Source organism: Neophocaena asiaeorientalis, unplaced genomic scaffold (assembly GCF_003031525.2).
Source record: "Neophocaena asiaeorientalis asiaeorientalis breed wild unplaced genomic scaffold, Neophocaena_asiaeorientalis_V1.1 scaffold165, whole genome shotgun sequence".
In the NCBI taxonomy this organism is placed as follows: Eukaryota; Metazoa; Chordata; class Mammalia; order Artiodactyla; family Phocoenidae; genus Neophocaena; species Neophocaena asiaeorientalis.
This window is the reverse complement of record NW_020173918.1, coordinates 996,348-1,013,717: the sequence shown is the minus strand read 5'-3', so window position 1 is coordinate 1,013,717 and position 17,370 is coordinate 996,348. Positions and strand designations below refer to the sequence as shown.

General features: G+C 37.8%; 1 protein-coding gene across 1 annotated transcript in view; it reads left to right on the top strand.

The window, feature by feature from the left end:
• The window catches only part of GPLD1 (glycosylphosphatidylinositol specific phospholipase D1), a 64,023-nt gene that overhangs the window by 27,041 nt on the left and 19,612 nt on the right, over nucleotides 1–17,370 (top strand). The window contains exons 5-13 of the mRNA XM_024752022.1: nucleotides 2,879–2,976; nucleotides 3,475–3,585; nucleotides 4,370–4,418; nucleotides 5,058–5,112; nucleotides 10,394–10,501; nucleotides 10,725–10,752; nucleotides 10,856–10,995; nucleotides 14,005–14,070; nucleotides 15,628–15,751. Coding sequence (XP_024607790.1) covers nucleotides 2,879–2,976; nucleotides 3,475–3,585; nucleotides 4,370–4,418; nucleotides 5,058–5,112; nucleotides 10,394–10,501; nucleotides 10,725–10,752; nucleotides 10,856–10,995; nucleotides 14,005–14,070; nucleotides 15,628–15,751 — 779 coding nt within the window. The remainder of the gene's footprint in view (nucleotides 1–2,878; nucleotides 2,977–3,474; nucleotides 3,586–4,369; nucleotides 4,419–5,057; nucleotides 5,113–10,393; nucleotides 10,502–10,724; nucleotides 10,753–10,855; nucleotides 10,996–14,004; nucleotides 14,071–15,627; nucleotides 15,752–17,370) is intronic.

Here is a 17,370-nt window from a genome sequence, read left to right as displayed (position 1 = left end):
TTTCCACATCTATAACACAGTAATATCTAGTTAATTACTATTTAATTAATAGTAATAATTAATGCCTGCTTTGCAGCTTTACTGAATTGCTGTTGCCATTAATGCATGTTATTTTGTCAAGTCTTATGCAAATCGAAGGTAGTGTTATTAGTGAACTGGGTTTATGAGTTGTTTCAGTCAGGGCCCCCGGAGGCATAGAAGATGTACTCAAACTGAATAATCTGAGGGGAGTTTTATAAGGGGACAGTTTACAAAGGTGTGGATAGGATACAAGAAAATTGCAGGGCATAGTGCAGGGGAGGGGGCAGACACAGCTGCAGGGAGAGGGTCGCTTGATGGGGCCAGACCTTGAGTCAGGGACGCAGCCAGCCCCCTGTGACACCACAGAAGGGGAGCTGGGAGAGTGAATACCCCACCCTCTCTCTCCTCTTCTCTGATCTCCTGTCAGTTCTCCCCATTGGCCAAAACCAGCCCACCTCAAGCCAGAGGACAAAGTATTCAGTTGAAGCAGGTCACCTCAGAGGAACAGTGCAGGAGGGAGAAGGACAGAAAGTGAGTCTGGGGGGACCAATGAAAGACATCCAGTACATTGGGTTGCCACATAAACCATTTTTGGAGTCTTAGGGTCATCAGCCGTTATCTCATTTTTTTCCCAGTACAGTGATACATTTAAAGTCAATGAAATTAAAAAAAAAAATAAAAAAAATAAAGTCAATGAAATGTTTAGAGCTGCTCACGCCTCTAGTTACGATCCCAGATAACTCAGCTTTTGTGTTTCTCTATTTGTACGTTTTTTTTCCTGTTTCTCTCTTAGTCTGTTCACTATCCTTTCTCTATCCTATTATTATATTTTGCCTGCTTGTTGTAGTTCTTTCTAATAATAGGATAACCTATAACTTCTAATTTAGCATTTCCCAAACTGTATTTAGGAGGCTGTAATGTCTCTTGATATTTTTAACAGCTTCTTGATATCTTACACAGAAAAAGAAAGAAGTAAAAATGATTTTTTTGTCAATTGAATTTGAGATACTTTTGCTTAACATATGCCCTTTTTAGAGACCAAAAAACCCCAACACAATAATAAAGGTTCTGAGAAGAGTGTAAGAGGAATGCAAACTCCAGCATTTTCTCTTTTTTTTTAAAAATACATCAGTAGATAAGATATACCCTTTTATCTGTTATAAAGATTGGGACCAGTATGTGACTGAAGTGAAAAGGTCAATTAGAATTATAAAACATGTACCATTACATGGAATTTCACCCAGAGTCCTCCTAGATTTTCTCAGTTTTTCTAAACTTTATCTTTCTCTCATACATATCTACTTCAACAGTTTTTTCTTCTTTGGTGATTCACTTTTATTGCATCTTTCGAAAGGACTTAAATTTCTTAGATAGTTGCCAAAGAAGCCACTTTTTGAACTCATATTTCATCAATTTACCTAATTAAATTCTATCATCATAGTAACAAGGACAATTGACTTAATAAACAGGGTTAGAAACAGACATGGCTGACCTACCATAAACTGTAACAGAGCCATGGGGACCGAGACGCTTGGGCCTATGCACAGTGGCCTGCTAGTTGCCAGCATCCAGCAGTCCTGGGATGTGGCTTTCTTTTGCTTCCAGTCCATATGATTTACAGAGGGAACAAGGAGCTTCGGTTAATCCAGCAATTTGGTTAAATGAAGTTTTGTCAAAAGAACTATTGGTATACTTAATTCTGGATTTTTGCTGTATTCTGTAGAATAGGAATGGTAAGTTTATCTCTAGGAAAACTGTTGGAGAAAATCAGATTGCTTAGTTACAACTTCTTTGAAAATCATCTTCAGAGAGACCAGTGATTTAAAACTGGTTAGTAAGTCTTTGTTGTTTATTTATATATATATATACATACATATATATATACATATATACATATATATATATTAGTGTATATCTGTGTATAGTGTATATATATATACACTATATGTATTAGTGTATATATATACATATATATATACATATATATATATATATTAGTGTATATCTGTTAATCCCAAACTCCTAAATTATCCCCCTCCCTCCCTTTTCCTTTTGTAACCATAAGTTTGTTTTCTATGTCTGTGGGTCTATTTCTGTTTTGTAAATAAGTTCATTTGTATCAAGCACAGGGGACTATATAACCTATAATGGAAAACAATCTGAAAAAGATGTATATGTACAACTGAATTACTTTGCTGTATACCTGAAACTAACACAACATTGTAAATCAACTATACTTCAATTAAACAAAACCCGATTAGGTTATTTTTAGTTTAACAACGGTATAAAAAAGTCGACCTGAGAGATCTGAGTGGAGTTTTGCTTTTGATTTCCACTGTGACATGTGACACTCCCTGAAGAATCTGGCACTTGAAGGTTTTGAATAGATGTCAGTTCCTGTCTTTTTCACCTCTCCTGCGGGAATAAAGAGGCATATGGGACACCCCATTTAAAAATATTATAAACTCAAATGCTTGAAAGCCTTTGGAGTATCTACTTTTGTCTTTTGTGCTGTTAGGGAGGCTGACTGTGATGGAAAAGAAGATTGAAAAAAAACCCCAAAACCTAAAAAAAAAAAAGGATAACTTATCTCCTTAGCTTTAAGGCACAGATCTTAAATACTTCCAGCTTTTCTTGCAGCCCAGCTGTTTCCAGATGCTATGAGCAGTTAAGGCTCCTTTTTCTTTTGACTGGCCCTTCTGTTCTAGAGGCTTCCTTGGAACATTGACTCAGGAAAATAAGAGGCTTGGAGGGAAGGCGAAGGGACGCAGCAACACATCAGGTGGTGGTGGAAGATTTGATTGAGAATGTCCAACTTTTTAAGGAGGAATTCTGAGGGTTGCTTTTGTTTTGTCAGGACAATTTCATGAAGTGTCAGAGAGTACTCACTGGACTCCATTTCTTAATGCAAGCATTCATTATATCCGGGAGAACTACCCCCTTCCCTGGGATAAGGTAGGCACAGCCTCTAACCCTAAAGATACTCAGTTCCTGCCAAGTACTCTTTCTGCTCCTACATTAACCCCATTTGTGACCAGCAACCCCACCCCAGACTCTGTGAGGGCTGGTCACCGTCGTGCCTGCAGTGCCGAACACAGCATGTGGGACATAGTAGATGGCTAGTTAATACCTGAATAAATGATGGGTTTGTGTTTGTGTTTTGAAATTTATACCTTCAATTTTATCTGCAATAGATGATGTTTTTAAAATTTGGGCTATGTCACTTGGTCATTTTGTTCTAATAGTAAATTAATCTGAAAGCAGTTCCAAGGCACTCGAAAACATTTTTAAAAGTCCTTTGTGTTTTTTGGGAAACTACAATATACCTGTCTCTGATTTTTTTGCTAAGTCTCGATGGAAATGAATTCATCTGTATTAATCCTTTAATAAGATTTTTATAAAATAACCCCTCCCCCCCCCCACACACACAACTCTAATTTGCTCATTTGGCAGGACACAGAGAAATTGGTAGCTTTCTTGTTTGGAATTACCTCTCACATGGTGGCAGATGTCAGCTGGCATAGCCTGGGTATTGAACAAGGATTCCTTAGGACAATGGGAGCCGTGAGTACATATCTTCAGGTTTTAATGGCTTTATGGGAGTGATACTGTCATACCCAAGATCCAAAACTGACCCTCTTAGGAAAAGGAAAACTTTAGGTTATTCAGATTCACATGGAAACAAGACTTTGCCCAACGCGGTACTTGTTAGATTTCCATCTTTCCTGTTCATTCCTCTTACTCTTCTTGCTTCCCGGGTAAATTCATCCACATGGGCAGAATGACTAATGTGCACTGAAAACAGCGTTGGATGTGATATTCTGTTTTAGTCACAAACAGTATTTGAGAAATTGTATGTTTTATTCAAGCTGTACCTCTTAACAAAAGTATAAATACCTACTACTTGGTTCTACCGTTTTTAAAAGTAAGTTCACATGTTTTTGTTTTCTTTCCTTCTTACTTTTCTATATGAGGATGCCATATCACCACTAAAAATTGTGATCTTACCTGGTGACTTAGCTTCTGAAAGTCCCCTCCGGTCATTCATTGATATTAATACCGTTCTGTACCAACTTTAAACTTGCACTTAGTAGAGATTTTCCATGCATCCTGTTCGATGCAAATGTCTGCAGTAGCTTTATCTGTCTCAACGTATTAAGTATACAACTCAGCTGCCAATATCATTTTTTAACAAATAAAGCAATAAAATTAAATGTTTCTTTGAAAAGTGAGTCCATCACTAGTCATTCTCAACAATCATTGGGTTAGACCGTCACCTCTTCACTACTCACTTCATTGTGGGCTTTAATTTGTGAGATATAACAAATGGGTCTCTTTTTTTCCTCAGATTGATTTTCACGGCTCCTATTCAGAGGCACATCCGGCTGGTGATTTCGGTACTGTTTATTTACATTTACCAGATTTTCTTTTGTGCTAGTTATATTTCACTTGCAGTCACTATTGTACCTTAAATGTGTATTTTTTTTAAATCTCTTGCCACTAGCTTTCTATTTTAATATTGCAGTTTGGAGTACAGTAACACCTCATTTCACATAGAGATGTACTTCTGTAAAGTTGCATGTTTTTTTCGGTAAAAAAAATCCGTTACATTTTATCATTAATTTGCGTCATTATTTTAGAAAAGCATTGCTTTTTAAATTGGATTTAAATTCATTGCCTAGTGTCTCCTAATACTTTAGCTTTAAATTGGTAAACTCCATCTTTTTTTTCTATAGTAAATTACCTTTAAATATACAAAGTATTGGTGAGTGATGTTTATTTACAAGAACCCTTATGGCCCTTCTTAAAGTAAAAAACCTTTTGGTTATATGGGTGACTCTTTCTTAATTCATGTGTTTCACTAAAATTTTAAAAGATCACTTTTTCTTAAAGACGTGCTTATACCTAAAACAATGAATGGAAACCTATAACAATGTGAAGAACTAATAATCTGGATTGTGCAAATTTGTGTTCAAAGAAGCATGCTATGTGTTGTCATTAACTCACCAGATGCAAATATTTTCCTCATATCATAGGAGGAGACGTGTTGAGCCAGTTTGAGTTTAATTTTAATTACCTCTCACGGCACTGGTAAGAGCAATGTACATTTAAATGTGTGACACCAAATGGCAGTTAGGAGCTTGACTCTTTTTTCCTTAGGAAATATAACTTGCAATGTAATTAGGAGCCTTCTGCGTTCGTAAATTTTGGAAAGTAAAACTAAAGATTAGAATAGCCTAAGTAGATTCTTTTAAAAATTTGTGAATTATGCCAAACATATAAAAGAATGTATTTTTATAAATAAAAAAATTAGATGATGCACACTGTGTGGCTGCCACCTAGCTTAAGAAGTAGAGCATTGCTGGTATCTAGAAGCTCCAAGTCTTTCCCGCTCTATCACATCACCTTTTCTCCCACCAGATGTAATCACTACCCTAGATTTTCTTAATCATTTAGTTGCTTTTCTCTATAGTTTTACTACATGTAGCTATATCCATATGCAAAATATTATATGGGTTTTCATTTTAGATAAATAGAATTACACAGCATGTATTTTGCTTAAATTTAAATTTAATGTAATTAAACTTAAAAATGTTTTTGCTTAAAATTATTTCTCTGACATTTAATCATATCGATATGTTCGGCTGTAGTTCCTTGATTTTCACCACTCTATGGTCCTCCATTGAGTGGATATACCAAAATGACTTCATTCTAATATTGATGGATGTGTAAGTAGTGTAAAGTGTTTTTGCTACACACAGTGTTGCCATGTACTTTTTTGCACATGTATTTTTGCACCAGAGGGGAATGTCTTTCAAGCAAGTGGCACCAGAAGTGGAATTGCTGGGCTGTAGGGCTTATGCATGTTTAACTTAAGTAAATAATCCCAGACTGTCATTCAAAATGGTCTTCCCAATTTGTACTTCCATCAGCTTTGTTCTGCTTCTTGTGTGTTCTCCAATACTTGGTATTGTCCAGCTTTAAAACTGTTCTAACCTATTTGGTGTGTAATGGTATCTCCTTAAAGTTTTAATTTGCATTTCCCAGACTACTAATGAAGTTGAATATTCTTTTGTATTTTATCGATTGTTTGTATTTCATTTTAAGTGAAAACCTTTTGTTTGGTTTTTAGCCTATTTTTCTGTTGGGTTGTCCTTTTTATTTCTGAGTATTCTCTGTATATTCTGGTTTCTAATCTTTGTCCATTTATCATTTATTTGTTATAAATATCTTTTTATAGTTTGTGGCATGTCTTTTTACTTACGGTGTATCTTGATAAACAGAATTTGTTAATCTTAATGTAGTTGAATATATCAATCCTTTCTTTTGTAATTTGTACTTTTGATGTCTTATTTAAGAAATCCTTCCCTACCTTGAGGGAATGAGGTTATTCTCCTACGTAGCCTTCTAAATCATTTATAGTTTCATTTCTTAACTTTATATCTTTAATTTACCTGGAGTTAATTTTTTGTATATTCTGTGACAGAAATTTTACTTTTTTCCTGTAGAGATAACCGATTGTCTCAGAACCATTTATCAATAGTCTGCCCTTCCTCACTGATCCGTAACGCCTTCTATGACATAAATTAAAATTCCGTACATATGTGGGTCAGTTTCTGGGCTTTCTATCATGTTCTGTTGGTCTAATTGACTTTCCCTGAGCAATACTGATTTTTAAAATTACAACAGCTTTAATACATTTTGACATCTATTAGGGCTGATTTCCCAACCTGTACTTTTTCTTCAAAGGTACCTTGTCCCTTCTCTTGCCTTGGCTCTTGGTAGGATCAAGTTGCCATGTTCCAGGAAAAATCTTGTTGGAATTTTGTTTAGAATTCTATTGACTCTAGAGATGAATTGGAAGAGAATTAACAATTTTGCAATATTGAGTCTTCTTATCCAAAAATATGCTGTTTTATTTAAGTTGTCTTTAATGACTCTAAAATTTTATAAGTTTTTCCATCGAGGTCTTACACATTTTATTAGACTCAGCACCATAAATGGTAACTTTTGGAAACAATTGTATTTTCTAATTGATTGCTGGTGTATAGAAATGTAAGTGACTTTCTAATTTTGATTTTGTATCTAGCAACATTTCTTAGCTATCTTATTCTAATTATCAGGAGATTCTTTTGAATTGACTCACAATTCATAATCTACAAATTGTAACAATTTTTTGAAATTCATTTATTTATTTTTGGCTGTGTTGGGTCTTCGTGGCTTTTGCTTTTCCTTTTCAGTCTTTATACCCATAATTTCTTTCTTGCTGTATCATATTGGCTAGTATTTCCAGTACAATAGAAGTGGTGATATTGAGCATACTTTTCTTGTTCTTTATTGTAAAGAAAATGCTTTCAATGTTTCATCAAGTTTGCTGTAGATTTTTGGGAGTATCCTTTATCAAATTAAGGAAGTTTCCTTCTATTTCAAGTTTGTTAGTAGTTTTTATTATAAATTAATTTCATGTGTATTGAACTCTTATTCTTCATCTGTTGAGATAGTTATTTATTAATCTGTTAATATAGTGAATTATACTAATCTATTTGCAAGTATTAAATCAACTTTACCTCCTGGCACAAAGCCAATTTTGCAAAGCTATATCATCTTTTTTTATATTTGCTTCATCTCTTCTTGATGTTTAGGGTTTTTGCATCTATTTTTATGAGTTAGTTTGTACTGTAATTTTCCTTTCTTCTGTCTGTGCTTGGTTTTGGTATTAAAGTCATCCTGGCTTCATGAAATCAGGTGGGGAGTATGCCTTCCTTTGCTATTTTCTGGAAGTCTGTGTAAGATTATAACTCTGATTTCTTGAATGTTTGGTAGAACTTGTCTGTAAAGCTATCTAGGCCTGATGTTTTAAAAAGTAAGGACTCTTAAAAAACTTTTAAAACAGTTTTAGGACTGTACAGTTTTTCAGTTTCTTCTTAAAGAGTTTTATATTTTTCTAGGACTTTTCCATTTTGTCTAAGTGTTTGAACATTTTGGCATAAGGTAGTTCATAATGTCTTATGCTTTTTTCTTGTTTTATTTGTACCTATATTCCTTTGTTATCCATAATGTTTTTTATCCTGCCTTCTCTTATATTTTTAAACAATTAATCATGTCTAATATTTTTAGTTTTATTAAAAAAATAAACTTTTGGCTTTGTTGATCCTCTTTACTATATGTTCTTTTTCTCTTTCATTATTTTTTCTCATATTTATTTTCTTCCTTCTACTTTTCTTTGGTTCCTGTGAAATTTGAGTCTTGATTTTAAGGTCTAGCATATGATCAATTTTTATCAGTTTTCCATCTGTACTTGAAAAGAATGTTAATTCTCCAATTTTTGATTTAATGTTATATATATACTTATTAGCTCAAGCTTATTAAATGTACTGCTCAAATCAGAAGATTTGTAAGCTATAATTAAGATAGTCTTACTATTTTTATCTGGTTGGTCTAACAATTACTGAGAAATTTGTTTAAAAATCTCCCCCTGTGGTGGTTGAATTTTTCAGTTTCTCCTTGTAGTTAGTTTGCCATACATGTGTTTGAAGATATGTTGTTAAGTATATTCGAGTTTTAAAGTCTTATATTTTTCTAGTGAATTGAACTTTTTATCTGGTGACTCTTTATATCTCACAATGCTTATTGCCTTCAAGTCCGCTTTACCAGATATTACTGTAATTACTTTTTGTTGTTTGTTTTTTCTTCATATGTTTACTAAGCAGTCAGGTGACATAACTCTATCCTTCAGTCCCAGCCTCAGCCCCTGAGCATGGAGAGCTGAGAGTTGGGAGGAATGCTTACAGAACAAAGAGGAAGTAGAGCTGGGGGCTTGGCAAGTTGCCCATTCCCATCCCTGGTCCATCTACCTTAGAGCTAAGGGAGGCCCAGAACCAACAGGTCACTCCCAGATCAGATGAGGCCAGCTGGCCTTTGGATGTCCCAGGAAGAGGTGGTGGTAGCAGTGACATGAGGTTTCCCTCTAACGCTCCACACAAGGTCATCTGCACTGGATTAGATGTCCATTTCAAATTGTGCGTCATCGGGGATCTTGTCTTCTTTTGGTTATATTCACTGGTGCTTGAATTACTTGAGGCTTGCATTAGAGTTGCATTTCTCCAGAGAAGGTTTGTCTTGCTTTCTGCATGCTACCTCAAGGCACCACCTGGGACCACATTAAGTTACTTTCAACCCTTGAAGTTCTTCTGACCACACAGCTGGCATGAATGAAAGACAAAACATTTGTGGGGCTGGGTAGTTGTTATAGGTTCTCAGGGAAGATATTTTCCCCTCTCTCTATCCTTTGCCAAGATGAAGACAGGCAGGTTTCTTTGCTGTCCTTGTTGATATGTTGAGTTTATTTCTAGCTAATATTCGTGCAGAAGGTATAGCCTTTAATGAGGAGTTTCCTCTGGGATGGCCCACTTTTGGTATTTGGTGGTTCCTATACTTTATCTCCTGTCTCCTGCATACCACACAGCCATCAAACAAACAAAACAAAACAAAAAACTCCTAGGTTCCCAGGTTTAGCAGATGTCTCCAGGGCAAAAGCTGGCTTCCCACATGCTTACCTCCCAAAGTTTCCAGTTTCAATTTGTTTTTGGCTTTTGGAAATTTTTCACTTTCTTTTTAGCTTGGTGATTCATCTAAGCAAATATTTTTGTTATTTTGTCTAGCGTTTTAAGCTATGTTTATGGGGAGGACCATTCTGGTGCGCTTGTGAAGTAAAAAATGGAAATCTCAATAGATTCCTTCTTATAAATACACTAAAATCAGGTTTTATTGGTTGTGATTTCTGTCTGGTATATTCTAAGGTTTTATTTAAATAAAGATAAAAGATAACAGTATAAATCTAATTTTTAAAATGCTGCTCTTCTTCCAACTGAAATAACTAATATCTGTGAACCAAAAGATTGACTTAGAATTCTCTTTTACTACCTTCCACTATGTACTCTGAAAGTAGGATGTTGGGGTAAGGAGCCATTTTTGGTGTTTTTAAAACAATGATTCTTGAGAGTAATTCAACTCAAGAGAATAAAAATACTTTATATTGCTCCTTGAACTCTGAATTCACAAAACTAAACATTCTTTTTATATTTTATAGTTACTTATCTTTGTATAAATATTTGATTAGGGTACCTGTTTGCTCTGCAGCATTGAGCAAATTATTGAACTTTTCTGTGCCTTAGTTTCCTGTATGTGAAGTAGGACTATGATAGCACCAACCACTCGGGGTTGTTGGTAGGATTAAATAAATAATGAATGTAAAGCCCTTTGCATGGTGTCTGGCACATAATAATCCTGGAATAACTGGTAGCTGCTACTGCTGCTGTTATTATCTTCAACTTCAGAATCAAAACAACTCTTATTCTAATGCTCTTCTCAGGTATGTGCCTGTTGAAGATCTCCTGGAAATTTATAAGAAACTCTATGGCCGAGCAGTCATCACCAAAAATGCCATTGTTGACTGTTCATACCTTCAGTTCTTGGAAATGTAAGTGTAACTAGAGGAATATTTGCAGTCGATTTTATTGTGACTTCCTTAACTTTCCAATGTTTAAGTTTTCTGAGAATGGATATTGGATTTATGGATTTTGCTTGTTCAAAGGCAGTTGCTTGATAGTGGATACATGTTGCTGGAGTCTTATCTTCATTAATTTGCCTCATTTCTTTGTGGAAACCACAGCTCACAGTCAAAATTATTGCTTATGTTGCAGGTATGGTGAGACGTTAGCTGTTTCCAAGGTAAAGGCATTTATTCTTCAAAATCTTAAAGTGTTATAAAGATACCATGAGAAGCACTTGATTCATTTATTTATTGACTTATTTTTCTTTCTCTGTGCCATAGCTTTATCCCACTTATTCTAGAAAGTCCCCATTTTTGGTGGAACAATTTCAAGAATACTTCCTAGGAGGACTGGATGATATGGCATTTTGGTCCACTAATATTTACCATCTAACAAGTTTCATGTTAAAGAATGGGACCAGGTGAATTCTTACTCTATTTCTCCTTCCAATCACTCCCTGCTTTGCTACCCTGTCCCCAACATAACTCTCAGGTTTTTCAATTGATCAAATGAAGAACAAGAAAGTCTCATGAAGTGCTATCCTCTCCTAATCAAGAAGGAAAAGAATGGGACTTCCCTGGTGATCCAGTGGTTAACACTCTGTGCTTCCACTGCAGGGAGCATGGGTTCAATCCCTGGTTGGGGAAGTTCTGCATGCCACGTGGCGTAGCCAAAAAAAAAAAAAAAAGGAAAAGAATGGAAACTGTTTTCTCAAAACTCCAACTAGCTCCCATCTGTTTAAGTTTGCTGATGTCTCTCCTGTCTTAGGGATGAAGAGGTAGATATTGCAAGGTTTGTGGTCTGGGAGAAATGGCTCAGGTGGGAAGGAATCTGCTTCCACAGCTGGACTGCATCTGTTTCTTTTGGGAGACCCCATGCTGTGGGCTGGGGTGTCCGCCTCCCCAAGCTCCAGCAGTGGATGTGGCCATCCTCCTCTCCACCCGATCGAGCTCTCAGGGCTCTAGGGTTTAAAAGGTTACTTCACCTAACCCCCGCACTCCAAAATGAAATTGGAAATGAATGCATTCATAAAGCTCAGCCTTCTGTTGGAATTTGACATCTAGCCCAGATGGGACAGTTGCTCAACCTCCAGCTCCTTTTCTGTTCCTCCCCAGCACACCTAGGAGGAGCGTCCATCAGAGACTCAGATGGCGTGTAGAAGAGGGTAGACTGGTCTTGTCCCCAGATCCAGCTGTAGTAGACATTTCGGCTCTCACAGAATCTGTTCATGGCCTGAGGGAGCCAAGGTTCTCTCAGAACCCATGTCCGACCATACCGCTGAGGATGCAGCCCCTCCCTCCCACGCTGTTGAACTGAGCAGGGTAGGGATGGGTCTGGATAGGGACCCCTGGAGGCAGCACCTGCTGCAGGGAAAGGGCAGGGTGGGAAGCTGAAGCAGCAGCGGGCAGGGAGAAAGAGGGTTCAGTGGCAGGAGCTGCACTGGGGTGGCTATTCTGGGTGAGGATCACAGGAGGGTTGGGCTTTGTAAGTTCAGGGGCCTGTATGAGCGCAGCTCCAGAACAGTGTACACTGCATGATCATCCTTTGCCCTTAAAACATCTGCTAGTATTCAAAGAATGTTAACCATAATTATATATTATGTTTTATATTATGTACACAACATATATATATATGTGTGTGTATGTATATACAACACAATTATATATATTGTGTTGATTTGAAACAAAATTCCCTTTGATAAATTCAACCTTAGCCTTGCTTTTAAGACTCGGCAAGTAACAGTGTGGCAGATGGAAACCATCCAATATAAATAGCACTTTCAATAGTGAAAATTAACCTTCATTGAAATCCCCAAGCTCTTTTATGGCTGTGGGTGTTTCAGTCCATGTGTGTTGTAGAGAGGATGAACTTTGGAATTTAAGAGACGTGTCACTCTCTATTGACCTATCCCAAGCAAATTGTTAAATCTCCCCAAGTCTCAGTTTCCTCGTGCGTGAAGTGTAGGCAGTAATAATTCTATCTTTCTCATAGGGCCTTGTGAGGAGTAAATGAGATCACTCATGTAAAGGGTTTAGCCTACAGTAAGCACTTGATAAATGTGGGCTACTAGTAGTAGTGTTAGAAAAAAGTTAAGTTTATATTGGAGGGATTCATAACACATGGCCATGTTAGAGTGAATGACCTACATTTATTTGTTTTATAAAGTCCAAGTGCATTGATCCTTAAATTGGAAAAACAATTTTGGTGTTTGTCTTTGGCTCAGTTGTCCAGCATAGCTAAGGAAAGTTCTGTAGCTGGACCTTATTCTTTAATTAGGAGGAGATAACTGAGAAAAAACAGATTTCTTGTCTCTTGATCTGTCTTAATTTATCAAGGCAGAAAATTCCATGAATTGATTGTATCTTTACAGACATTTGCAAAGAAAGATTCATCAGAATTTATGCAACTCTATGGGAAATTTGGAGAAAGCTCCAAAGAAAGACAACGCAAACTCATGACAGAAAGAAAAGCATATGTATTTTCACATTATAACCACTTCTTAACTTACTGATACGTGATGTTCCAAACAAATTTGTGTTACTTGAAACTCATAGTATATCTTCCTAAAGAAACAGTGAAATAACGGTAGTTACGTTCCCAGCCAGAACTCTACTTAACTCAAAAAGTATTCGTAATTGTAGTGCTAACCTTGTAAGGCTGCCGTCTAAATCCCGGTGGTGCAGAAAAGAGAATTTGAGGAAAACCTTTTCCTCAGCTTAAAGCTGGCCCTAAGATAGATTTTGAGGGGAAAAGTTTGCCTTCAGCTCTTTTCTGAATTCCTTTTCCAGCAACCAGTCCTTTTGCCCCAGGCTCATACTTCCTTCATAACTGCCCTGAAACTCCCTCAGTGACCTCCAAAGCTTCCTCTCCTTCAGAAGAGTCTTCATTCTGGAAGAGACTCTGACAGTGTAATACCCACTCCTTTAGTGCTTCTGTTCAGTGTTAGGGAGAAAGTTCACCTCTTACATTCTATCAGCAACCTTTTCACTTGTAGAAAGGGATACTTAGTTACCTATTTAATTATTAGTTTATAAGTTTTTGTTTTTAAAGGAATGAGAATGAGAAATTAAAACATTGAGCATAGATGGGCAAAAGGTGGCACAGTTGGGAATCAGTTTCTTTCAGTCTCTAACTCTGAGATGGTTCACGTCAGCAGGGAGAACTCAGCAGGTGGAATCGGGAGGGAAGGGGAAGGCTGTGAGTCTAGAGTGACCAGCCGTGTGGCGCTGCCTATGTTACTGTAATAGCACCTGCTTATCCACCCTCATTAAGTAGGGCTCAGGCCCTTTGCCAGTCCTGCCTGGCTAAGTTATAAAACCTCTGCATGAAGACTTTTGGAAGTGGTTTGAAATGTTACACTGATTCTCAGAAAAATTCATGCTTGAAAGGAAGGTAGAAAACTGCCTAACTCATTTGACTATTTCCCCAGTAACTGCAACCTACCTGAGAACCCTCTGTTTATCGCATGTGGCAGCCAGCAAAACAATACCCACGGGTAAGTGGATTCCAAAATGGCTCATAGAAAAAGAACATCTCACTCTCTCAGAGGGGTGCTCAGTAGACTCTGAAAGCATGGGCTTTGTAGACAGAGGTTCAAATTCCAGGGCTGCCATTTACAGCTGTGTGATTTTTAAACAAGTTGCCTAATTAATTTTTGAGCTGCAGCTTTCTCCTTTGGCAAACTGGAATAAATACATATCCATACTCCCAGAATTATGGTATGGATTATGTGCGAGAATGGATGTAAAGCAATTAGCACGTTAGTAAGTTGCTCATTAACTGGTAAATGATAGTTAATAGTTATTACCATCATTATTGTTATTATTCATAAAGTTTGGCCAAATTCCACCCTGAAAAAGTAATTATCAACAAGACAGGGTGGGGAGAAGTCCTCTCAGTTAGTTTCTGAGGAAGAGGGCCAGAGGATCTGCTTTGTATTCTAAGGGGTGGTGTTCCCTGCTGGACTCAGGTACCAACCACCAACCATTCATTCATGCATTTAATAACTATATTAATCCTAATAAATATTATTACTAATAATACAATAAAACAGTACAAATTATAAAATAATATTTCCTCATCATTATGTGCCAGGAACTAGTTCAGGCATTTAGAGACCTCATTGTGAACAAGACAGAAACAGTCTCTGCTCTCAGAGGATGGCGGGTGGATGGGCGCTGTAAATACCCTTGAGTATTAGGAAGGACAAGTGTTGGGTGCTCAGGATGTACCACAGAGTGTCCTAACTCAGTCACAGGAGACTTCCTGTGAAGAACTGATGCTTCAACCAAGATATTTAGGGTGAGCAAGTGTCCGATACTCAAAAAGAGGGCATTGCAATAAAAGATGCTAAGGTGAGAGAGAGTTCGGAGCTTCCAAAGAATTGAAAATGTGCAAAAAGTGTTCAGGTAAGCCCTCACTTTTTAATTTATGTGAATTAGGTAAGTTTTGTTTTGTTTTAATTAAATTGAACGCCTTTAGGCTGGGTTTGCAAGCTCTAGATTGTCGGGATCCCTACACTGGCTGGTATCTTATGCAGACCCCCTTTGTTCATTTGTTGCCCAGCTTCCACTGTAAGCGTCTCTGAAACCTGTCTGGCTTCTTTAGGCATCTGATTGGTAGACTGGTTAAAACATATGAATTTGAAAATGTACTTTTATTGTATAATTAATTCTTGCATGTCTTTAAGGATAAATCAGTCCACCTGCATACTGGTTTCCCGAACAGCTATGACCTTTTCTTAGCCATTTGTATGAAATGTTGACTTTCGATTTTTTTTTTTTTTTTAATCTGGAAGGAATTCAAACTTATACGCCTATAGAACTTACTTTTGTAAGGACAGGCTTTTTCAACCTTGGAAATTAAAAGATGTGGAATCTCCTATAAAAGGTTTTCTAAAAATTTTTTTGTGTTGCTGTTCCTTCAACTTGCAGATGCTAAAATTTTATGGCCTTTTAACCTGTGATTAACTTGACTATAGTTTTCAACTCAGTTATTCAGGGGGAGTTGCTATTTCCTCAGTCTTAACCAGTTTATTCTTCTCTCTTTCCAGCAGCTCAAAAGTACAGAAAAATGATTTTCATAGAAACGTGACTGCAGCCCTAACTAAAGATATTGGAAAAAATATAAACTATACCAAACGAGGAGTGTTCTTTAGTGTGGATTCCTGGACTGTGGTAAGAATTTTTGGCTTGTAATGGAGAGACAGGCACCTGCCGCTTCCTGTGATACCGCGTTTTGTAGAGTCGCTGGTTGTTTAATCGTTCATTGAAAGTCACCTGGGCATGAGCCAGGCTCGCAAGTATCCTTGGCCTCCAAGTCTGGCTTGTTCCAGAAATATCCCATGATGAGAGTCTGGACCTCAGTGGCCTTTGGCAAGCCAGGTGGAGCCCAAGGTGGCCGTGGGGCCAGTTCTGCTCTGTCCTTAGGCAAAGTGTGTCAGCAATATTGTAGGCTCACTGTGCAAGGCCCGACACCAAGGGGGCACCACTGCATATGAAGTTCCTCCATGAGATCATCTTAAGTGTCATTCCACCATGGAGATAGAAGATGAAGGGGAAATAGCCTCTGACATTTAGAAAATTTCAGTCTAATAGGGGTGATAAATACAAAAATAACCATTTGTGAGTAGGATGCAACAAATCCTATGGTTGGGGGTGGGGGTGGGTACATAGACTCTCATGAAGATAAAAAATTATATCCCTACTATCAGAGAAGGCTTCATGGAGGAGGTGGCATTTGAGTTAGGCCTTGAATACTAGATGGTTTTTCATCAGTGAGCATGTATTTCTGGTAGTGGGTTGGGAAAGTTTCACGATGTTTGGACATCTGAGTAGTCTTGTTTGCCTGGAACACAAGATAAGGGATACAAGGTACTTGCGAGAGTTGGGAAGGGAGAAGGGTTTAGACGACATTGTGAGCTGGTCGAGGGCCCGGGCAAGGCCTGCTTCACAGGTCTGCAGCCTGCATAGTCACACAGAAGGCCGCCTCACTTGGTTTAATGCTCTGCTGTCATTGCTTTAAAATTCTTAATAACTTGGGAACAAAGAAATTTGCATTTTCATTTTGCAATGAGTTCTACAAATTATGTACCCACACCTAGACCTGGGAAGCTCTGTCAAAACAACTCTCATTTGGTCTTGCAATTATGTAGATCAGTCTCCTTTGCAAAGGGAAAACTGTGTAAGAGAAGGACTTTATACTCCCAAGGCCTGGGTAGTACCTGGCATGGTGCTTCCTGGATGAATGAGGATGCCAGAGCTGGGCAGCAGATGAGCAATCTGTGGATGGCCTGCCAGTTAGACTGGAGAAACGGAAGGCACAGTCCCTTCCTGCAGGGCCCTTAACGGGCACTTCTCTGGAGCCTGAGCTGTCCAGGGCTGTCCCATGGCTCTGAGCTGATTCTGTTCTGGGGCAGGCCCGGGAATTCTTGTTTGGTCTTATGTTACCCCTGGGTGGATTTCGAGTTGTGTTCCCTGAACTTGCATGGATCTGGTGCCTGGCCAGGTTGTTCAGGGCCACTGCAGTTTGTATTTGTGTCTCTGCAGTAACCACGCTAAGAACAATTCAGCATCCCAAGCTGAGGGGCTTGTTGTCCCCTCATTTCTCTCGCATACAGCTTCCAGCACTCCACACGTGACCACTCGTGCCTGCCCGGTTTCTTGGGACTCAGAGCAAATCCAGCAGCCTCTCAATTTGAGGGTGGTTGGGAGAGTTTCTAGCATTCCTGGTGGTATTTCAGTTCATTTTTTTTGGGGGGGGGAAAGAAGGATATATATATATATATATATATATA